Raw genomic sequence first — 10038 nt, 5'->3', positions numbered from 1 at the left:
TTTGGAGATAACCTCTATAAAATTAAATTCAAACAAATGAATATTTTGGACAAGTAGGAGACACATTGTGCATGGACCTTTTATATTCATATGTAGTGGGACAGGAGAAAAAAAAAACAGCTAAATCTACGGTTTACACAATACAGAGACTTCTGTTTCCATCTCAGTTACACTTGCTTAAGAAGCAGGGGCAACGAAACTGATTACTCAATGACACAGTAACATGCGAGAAAAACCTTGTGAGTAAATTAACATGAGACACTACGAATGAACAATTGAAGAGACTGATGCTTTGTCACTAACAGAAGAACTTTTCTTGTGCTTTACATGTCTGTCCTTCAGCTTCTCAACCTTACTATTTGCATCATTCTGGTTGCTAACTGACCCTTCTTGAGCACTACACATCTGAGACTTTAACTTAAACCCTAGTTTCTTCGACACGGTTCCCCAAGCGCTTGTTCCCTTCGTGCGACCCAGTTTCTCGATCTCCTGCCTCATGTTTGAGCATTCCTTCTCAAGCTCAGACACCCTCATCCTCATGTTATCCATTCCCACTTTCAAAACCTGGTTTTCCTTCACAGCCGACGCCCAGCCGCCCTCTGTTGATCCGACAAAACCGCTTCTTAATTGCCTTGATCCATCAAGATTGTCCGAAACTAGAAAGCAGCCGGCGATTGAAGTCCGAAGCTGGAGCTGCTCGAAAAATAGAACTTGGACTATCACTCTGATGGGTAGCCTCTCGTTTTGCGCAGCGTGGGTGCATGCTTCTAATGAGAGCTTCTGGCAATCCATCAGCCTACATAGTTGCTCTCTCTCAGATTCCACCAACCATGGGTGAGACTGTAGTTTGTGAACAACATTGAAACCAGTACAAACTAGTTAGAAGTGTGACAACCCATGCTAACTCACTATATAATGTGAATAGAAATACAGATTACAATTTGAAAACTTCCTACAAATGTGACTGATATCTGTTTAGAGATTGTTTGATACAAGCTAGAAAGGCTTTTGAGAACTTCTCTACCATAAATAAAAAGTATATTTTTATAGAAAAATTCTCAAAAATATTTCTAAACTTGTATCCAAGCAGTCTCTTATAAGCAAAGATCCTATTGGAGAAACATTGCTGAATTAAAAATACCATTCGACAAACATATATGGTATTCATTCAGGTCAAGAAATGGCCTACTAGCATAATGCATAACATCAAGGGTCTATTTGAATAAACTTCTCAAAAAGTAATAATACAAAAACAAAAAAATATGAAGAAAAAAAAATGAAATAAACTCTTCTACAAGTTATTAAGCTAAAACTAACTTATAGTATAAACTAATATGAAAATGCTTCTACAAATTATCTTCTATATTATAATGAAAGTTATTTAATTTTTCCTTTCTACTTTTTGAAGTGTTTTCAGAAAAAAATTATTCAAATAAAGCCTCAAGTCCATTATTATAGCATCATATCAAAAGCATATTACACACTAACTATAGAAAACTGCAAAACCAGCAAAACCAGATTGGTCTAGATGCGTACCTTCAAAAAAATATCTATGGCGCGATATAAACCATCATCCAAAGGCCTGGCATACTCTGGAACAGCAGCAGCAAGGGCTTGAAACTTGGGAAGTTTTAAGTTAACATCTGGGGCAACCTCTGCCAGGTAACCATCAATCAGTTTGGCTACCATTGTGATTGGTGTCAGAGAAGGTGACCCAATCGATTGACCATCATCAATTGAGCATGGGGAGGCACCACCAGTATCCTGATCCATGGCAAGGAAATGGTCAAGAATTCTTTGCACACAGTCAACGTTGTAAAGTGTCTCCATTGAATATGAGAAATTAGGCATCAAGAGATCTTCCAGAGTAGCTTGATCAAGCTGCATGCCAATCCGTCTCTCCAAGTTTGATATGCAAGAGGGGCTCACTCGTAGAATCATGGCTGTTCGAAGTAGACCAAAAAGAAACTTTGTTTGGACCAGTCCCTTCTGCATTGGGAGCAATTCGTCTATCTCTTCCAGTAGAATCTTCTGGTCATCTTCACATAGTGGAGACCCCATAGCTAGTGTCAGACGGGCACTGGACTCACCAGAAACCTGACGTCGATTCAACCCAGGCAGATATGTTTTAGCATAGAAAGCAAGAGAACCGGCAATAATCTCCTGCCTAATGCCTCGAGATTCCATGATAGCTATCAATCTCTTATAAAGAGGTAAACTCAAATTTGTTACATCCTCATACCACCAATCTGCACTTGAATTTTTTGGTCTTGCCCCAGTACTTATTCCATTCCACAAAACACTTCCACCAGGGCTCTGCAAAGGACCACCACGCTCCAACACTGGCCACCCGAATAAATTTGGGTCAGTAGATGCCTTTGCTGCCAGTGATTCAATGCATCTTTTCACAATGTGGAGCTCTTCAGCATGGGATGAAACATCATCACAGCTTTGAAGTGCCCTCATAGAGTCTTTCCAACTGCGGAGGACCACTTGATTGAAAAAGTTCTCAGCCTGTGAAATAAGATTGCCTTCACCATATTCCTCAGTCATTTCAAGACGTTCTGCAGCACACCAGAGGTACACAACATTTGATGCTGTAAGTTCAAGTTTCACACCGTAGCAGAATTTTGCCACAAGTTCAAATGTTTTGGCCCCACCAGGAATGTCACCTAAGGATATGACACATTCTTCCTCTGATTCAGAAGCCTCGGCAATCATTCTTTCTAGAACCCCACTTCTAGACAGCAAAGGAAACTGCAATATGCATGAATGTTAATTAGCTTATGTTCACAAAATCTTATATTCAAAATAGTGAGAGCAGACTTTTTAGATGGAAAACTATTTTCTGTAAAAATGCAAAATCAAACATGTGATAAATACTATATGGATGAAAATGGAAATATAACTTGGCACTGTTTTCCTAAAACAGAACAAATATATTACATTTACATAATGCCCCATGACAAATAACAATATTTATCAAGTTTTTATTAACACAGAAACATGCCCAACTAGAATTACACTCCAACAGGAGCAATATCAATTATTTTCAACTACTAGAAAATTGACAGCATACTTCATAACATGATGTACTAGAGTATAATCTGCTACGTCTATCTTCATGTAAAGACAATTTTTTAGCTAACCAAATCACCTTCTAAAACAGCTAGACATTGAAGTAAACTAATGTTTGAATAGCGTGTCAACTAGATGTGATGAAAAAAAAAAGACTTAAATAAGAGATATAGATATTTTATACCTTGTGCAGATGAAAAGACATCTCCCCAACTTCAACAACTATATCACTAGGAAGCCCAGTCGTGCAGAACCTATGGTCATAACAGCAATGTAAAGGTTACAGATTGTATAAACATGACAAAATAAAAAAACCATCACACACATTGCATTTCCAATCAGTTTGTACTCAGAGCAATCTCATATAAAGATGGCTTACTTTTAAGAATCCAAGACAAAAAAAATGACATCATTCAGTGTCTTATAAAACCATATCTTGAACGAAAGCCAATTCCATTTATCTTCAGAATATTAATATAAGAAAAATAAGGGACAACTAAAAATTAGTAATAAGAAGTGCATTGCAAGGTCCATTAACAGGGCTATTGTCGCCTATAATGCAAAACGATCACTTGATTCCTTCATAGGCGGTAAACTGAGGCACATTCATGCTATTTCATGCACTGTAATGATAAGAAGCATACTCAAATGAAGAAAATCATAGATCAGTTCCTCACAGACCATGAAGAAAATAAATCAAATTAAGCACTCGTACAAGAATAAAAATCTTCAATGACAAGTCCATTTTTATCACAATGGCATCAAAGGTGTACAAAGCTCGTTTGCAGGAAAATCAAATTAAAGACTTTTGCCATTCATATATGTTTGACTATCAAATCAAATTACTATAAAAAGGGGAAGGAACTCGTGAAGCACTTTTCATTCCCACTTTTACATGTAGGCCCCAAGCACCACCAAACCTGAATTTGACACAGAAAGATTTAACAAGCAAGACTAGTAAGTAGTAACACCTTCACAAAAAGAATATTCGCCATATTCTGAACCACTAAAAACACTAACAAAGCAAGAATTCAGCAAACGCAAAGCATAAAAGTAGATAAACATGTTCTTCCTAATCTTAGTCTTCACAACACACAGAAAGAACATCACATTTGAAAAGAGAAGAGAGTGAAAAGAAAAACTGTACAGAGCAAACAAAAAGGATAAGGGTAGATACCAGGCCTGCCCTTGACGCTGGAAAGCATCGGCTTTGGAACCCAATTTCACGCAAGCCATTTACTCAAATCCCCAAAAGAGAACAACAATTGCTGAACAAAACCGAGTCAAGAACAGATCTAAGTTCAATTGAATTTGAAAGTTGAAACCCTTCACAAACACCTTTAGCACACACAACCACTTGGCCTCAAATTTACCCTTCTCGGAAATTATCCACAATGCAGCTCCTTTCCATTCCCTCCCTCCAAAGGAACAACCTTTATCAAAACCCCCAGCAACCCAACAAACCAAAAGAGCCGAATCCACCACCAGATTCAATCAACAACACCACCACCTCCTCAAAAACCCTAGAACCACTCCACTATAATTAGAACCCAACCACATACCCACTTCCCCAAAACCCCCAAAACATAAAAATTGAGCCCCCAGAAACCTAAAAACTCCCAATCAGCCCTCAAGTTTAGGTCAACCACCCAGTTCCCTACCCCTAACAAACAAACAAAAGGTAAAAACCTAAACCAAACTACTCATACCCATGAAGGAAAAAACACAAAGCAGTAACAGTGTGGTTAAATAGAAGGCATTGACTCTCTCAAATGCAGGCTTGGGTGTGGAAAGTTTTGGTTTTTGGAACATGGGGCAATGTGTACCATTAATGGCATTGGCATCTCAAAGGACCAACCCCAGCAACCATGTGGGGTCCGTGCCTTCAAATACACTCATTGCTCTTTTCTCGAGCATGGAATCTCCGATAATAATAAATTAACAATAATACTAATAATAATTCAAATAATTAATTATCAACCGCTGTGTAAACTCAAATTGACTTTGGAGTGCAACAGTTGAAGATGCGAAGTAAAATCGGTTTGGTATTTTGTATTTATTAGGCCAAAATTCTTTTGTTTATTGCGAGTGTCGGTTTCGTAGGAGCGGAACTGAAGCCCCAGCTATGCCATGTGCGTTAGCGTTACCAGCGCAGCTTCTGTTCAACTTCAAAAATCATAAATTTGTAACTTCTTTTTTAACTTTTTTTGGGTCCAATCGGAAATTAACAAAAACAAATAGATATTAAAATTGTGAATAACTAAATACTGATCTGGGCCTGGCATAACGGAATTTCTAGAAACTCATGTTTGTTTTCTATTGGTGTTATTAAGAAAAAAAAAATTTTAAGGGAATCTAAGCCATTGCGTTTTAAATAAACAGATGTTTTTCCATCAACATGAATCTAGAGATTAAAAGTAAGTTTAATCACATAATTAATTAAAAGATAAGATTATTTATTAATTATGCCAATCGTTTTAGGTAAGTATTTGTGAAATTAATTTTATTGTTTTTGGTTAAATTGAGTGATTTTGGTTAAATTTGTGTTTAAGGTGGAGTGATTTAGGTTTAAATGATTTTACTTTGAAAATGAGTCTGATATAAAACTAATGTGTAATTTTTAACCCAACACAAAATTTACTTTTTATGTTTAGTCATTGTGAGATTTGACGGTAAAATCAAATTTATCCAATATTAACTTAACATGAATTTTAATAATAGGTGCAATCAAAAGAAAAATAGTCCCTTTACAAATTTTAGAATTCAGATTTAGTCTTTTAAAATGTTTTTATTATAAAAATGGACCACTTTTTATTTTTAGAGTAGTATTAATAATATTTGAAATGTTTAAAAAAATTATCGAAACTACTTTAAAGATAAAAAAAAATTATATATTTTCAAATTAGATAAATATAGATAGAATTTTTTTTAAAGACTTAAATTGATTTTGAAAAATTATTAAAGAAAAAAGTATATTTTACCTTAAAATCTAATACTTATATGTAAAAAGAATATTCTTATAATAATCACATTAATACCTTTTTATTTAATTAATATTTTTATCAAAATTAAGACTTAAAAGACTATTATACCTTTTTATTTAATTAATATTTTTACCAAATTTAAAACTTGATAATTTTTAATATATAAAATGTTTTCTTATTATTTATTTTTCATAATAATAGTTATATTGATTATTTTATATTTTAAATTATTTATTTTGAAAGTAAATAAATAAATATAAAGTATATATATAATTGATTAATAAAAATAATCGATTATGAATGTGTAAATCGATGAGAAAGATCACTTTTTAAACGATTTGCCAAGTAACTCTCACACAAATCCTCTAATTTTTGTGTCAAGTTTTTATCTATATAACCCACCAAAACTTGCTCACACTTCCACTTCACCGCATACACTACTTTCCCACATTTCTCTCATCTTCCCCTCCCCTCCTACCATAATTGAAGTCAATTAATCCATTATAAAATTCTCATAATTGATTGCATTAGTTGGTGTAGTCAATTAAGAATGCTCCATAATTTATTGCCAAATTGTCAACATAAGTTGGGACAACATAATCGATTAAAACTAATGTTTAATCGATTATGTTATAAAAAAAATGTACATATTTGTCATATTTAACCCAAACCAAACCAAATAGTAGCACATAAAACATCCATTATCTCTTGTTCAGTTGCAAAAACAAAGGAATTAAACCAAAACAATGAGACCAAAATACAAGCAATAAGAAGAAAATAGACTTTCAAATTTTTTTAACCATGCAAGAAAAAGAAATGGGGCAAGAAGCAAGCAAAGAGTGGTTCACAGGAGGAAATGTGCATGAAGGAGTAGTGGGAGGAAGGAGTAACTTTTGAATGGGGATGAACGACCTTGGGTAGGTCATGAGCTAATCTTCAAGGGACAATATAGGCAAAGTAGGTCCCAAGCTGAATTTCGTGCCCATTTCCACGATCATATATAAGGAAATAAAATGGACATAGCCCTAAATGTTTTTAATTTTTTCTTTTTATTTAATTTCAACTAAACTATTACATTTATTTTTACGCACCTATTTTCATTCTCTTAGTTTCATTTTCTATCTATTTTATATCAACAAAATTGTGTTTTTGAATGTTTTTAATAAAATATTTGAGAAATTTATGAGTTTTTTTGAATAACATATAAGTTAGTATGATCAAAATAAGTTTATTTGGTACTATAATTTATTTTATGAACTTATAATTTATTTTCACAAGTTAATTGAAGTAACTTATAATTTACATAAGTTCTTAATTTTTCCCTCTTTTTTCTTTTGTCATCCCCATCAATTTACTGAAAATATATATTTTTATCTTTTTAATTTATAAACTCTTTTGTCTATCATGTAATTTTTTCATTCTTATCATCAAATAAATAAATATGTTATTTTACATTAATCATCTAACTTATCAGTTAATCTTACTAAACACTTTAAATTTAATTAATTGACTTATTAGCTTCTAGTTTTTCAACTCTAACTTATAACTTATAAATTTTCAATCAGTTTATCATCATCATCATTATAAAAGTCAAGAACACCATATTTTCTTGTATAACAATTCTTAATTGTATAACCTCTCTTGTAAAAATAAAAACATGTAATGGATGACCTAGTGTATTTCTTAATAAAGTTGGTGGTTTTCTTTTGAAACTCATTTTTGTTTGAATTAAATCCCATTCCAACTTTATCATAGATATACCTTAATTTGTTTTCCTAATAAAATGTTTAAATTAGCTTTGTCATTTGTGAACCTTGCTAGTGTAACTTTCAAATCAATTTTTTTTTCTTAAAATTGAGCAAGTTTCACAACTAGCTTTTGTGAGAGGGGAAATTGAATTTGTAAATTGTCTCAAGAGATTCATGCTCTAATTTTAAATTTTCTAACTCTTGTTCAACTTTTATTAAAGTGTTCTTATACCAACTAAGTTTACTTTTCAGCTTACTATCAAAAGCTCCCACTCTCAGTGCTTTTTTATTTTTTTTTTTGCATTTGAATGAGGCTTCTTGTAATTGATCATAATTCGAAATGGATTTAGAATTAGAATTACTTACAATGCTTTGCTGATCCACTCCAACCATCAATCACAAGTTAACTTCTTTATTTTCAGAAATGTCACTTAAAGAACTTGAGTCATTTGAATCCCAAGCTATGTAAGCTTTCTTTCCCTTATTATGTTTTTTTGTCTTTCTTCTCATCTTGTAATTTCTTTAGGTCAATTGAACAATCAGCTTTGATGTGTCTTTGCTTTCCACACTCAAAGCAGGTGAATTGAATAGCATTTCCTTCATCCTTTTTATTATTTCTCTTAAAACCTTGACTTGCTTTCTTCTACCTCCTCAAAAATTTGTTGAATTTCCTCACCATCATGTTGAAGTGTTCCAAATCTGAATCTTTAGCAATCTCCTTTCCTTTTTCCAAAGGTTGAGGTTTTCAATGAAACTACTCTTCCTTTCTTGTCTAGCTGCTCATTTTCTTCAAATATATACAACTTTTGGTCATGCTCTCTCAATTTACCAAAGAGAGTAACTAATGTCATTGAGGTCAAGTCATTTGATTCTTCAATAGTTGTTGTGAATAACCAATTTTATCCAGACCCACCAAAACAATGAAATGAACGTCTACTATGAAGAGGAAGAGCTCTCAAAGTATGAAGTCATTACCATATGACAACAAGGAAGTTTGAAACCCAAACAAGTTGATTTTAGGACCCAGGAATGGACAGTTGCAAAATCGGAACGGGTCGTTCCCAATTTGGAACGGGCCGTTCCAAGTTCTTAAAATGGCCTAAAATCCTAGTTTGGAACGGGCCGTTCCTAAACTGGAATAGGCCGTTCCAAGCTCCTAAAAAAGGGCTAAAACCTACGCTTGAAATGGGTCGTTCCTAAAATAGAACGGGTTATTCCTAAATTGGAACGGGCGTTCTGAGTTATTAAAAAGGACTAACAATCTTCATTTGGAACGACTGTTCTAGAGTATCCAATTATGTGTTAAACTCATCTCTGGAACGAACCGTTCTAGTTTTAGAACGGCCCGTTCCAGTTACAAAATTAACACATAACGACCATTTTCAGAACGGGTCGTTCCGATTTTAGAACGGGCCGTTCTGGCAACTTCTGACGTCTATAAATAGACGACTCGGGCACAGTTTTCTGCCAAAAAATTTTGTCTAAGACTCCTTAGAGCTCGAAATTTTTCTTTCTTTCTCCTCTTTATTTCTTGAGATTTTGTGAGGAACATTGTAGTGTGTTAGGTCGCCAAAAAATGCCTAATAGATCATCATATTTGAAGATTCAGCAAGTTAAAGTCTCTCATTTGGTATCATTTCTTTTTTCTTTCTTTCTTTTTATTTATTTATTATTTATTATTTATTTTTTATTTAATAATTGTATGTACATAGTGAATATGATTTGTTGTCTTTAAAATAATTGTTTAAAAAGTATTTAATATACGAAAAATAATAATGTTAACTGAATAACATTTTATCCTTAACATTATTTGGTTCTAGGGGTTTAATGACTAGTCATTGGCTAGCTTAAACTCTCCTGTACAAAATTTCTTTTTAAAAAATAAAGATGTTGCAACCAATAACGTTAATTAAGTAGCACTTCTACTTTTAACATTATTGGAAGGACTTATTGATTAGCCATTTGCTAACTTGAATCTTTATGCAAAATCTATTTCTTTAGATAAAAATATTCATGTATACTTATTTTTCTGGTTAATGATATTAATTGAGTAGCACTTCTACCCTTTAGTATCATGTAAATCATAAAAGTTAATAGAATAATTATTCATTGTCCTAAGCTTTAAGCATAATTTAGTATCAACAAATAAAAATCAATAACATTGATTGAATAACAATTCTATCTTTCATGTTATTGGAAGGGTTTATTGATTAGCCATTTGCTAACCC

At 33.1% G+C, this 10038-nt stretch overlaps 1 protein-coding gene across 1 annotated transcript; it reads right to left on the bottom strand.

Moving 5' to 3' along the window:
• Positions 1–5174, bottom strand: LOC109815527 (Phototropic-responsive NPH3 family protein). The gene is made up of 4 exons (XM_020380278.3): positions 4256–5174; positions 3263–3332; positions 1537–2757; positions 1–840 (listed from the first exon to the last, which is right to left on the bottom strand). Exons 1-4 carry the CDS (start codon positions 4312–4314, stop codon positions 262–264), a joined length of 1929 nt encoding a protein of 642 aa, XP_020235867.1. The 5' UTR covers positions 4315–5174; the 3' UTR covers positions 1–261.
• Between the last annotated feature and the right edge of the window lie 4864 nt (positions 5175–10038).

This window comes from Cajanus cajan, chromosome 1, assembly GCF_000230855.2.
Source record: "Cajanus cajan strain Asha chromosome 1, NIPB_CcT2T_4, whole genome shotgun sequence".
NCBI lineage: Eukaryota > Viridiplantae > Streptophyta > Magnoliopsida > Fabales > Fabaceae > Cajanus > Cajanus cajan.
This window is presented reverse-complemented; position numbering and strand designations above follow the sequence as displayed.

Bases quoted from the DNA above. Each gene is read 5' to 3' on its own strand.
- LOC109815527 (XM_020380278.3), bottom strand. From the start codon at position 4,314: ATGGCTTGCGTGAAATTGGGTTCCAAAGCCGATGCTTTCCAGCGTCAA. The intron at 2,758-3,262 runs GTATAAAATATC...TGCATATTGCAG, and splicing joins TGTCTTTTCATCTGCACAAG to TTTCCTTTGCTGTCTAGAAG. The intron at 841-1,536 runs GTACGCATCTAG...CACAAACTACAG, and splicing joins CCATAGATATTTTTTTGAAG to TCTCACCCATGGTTGGTGGA.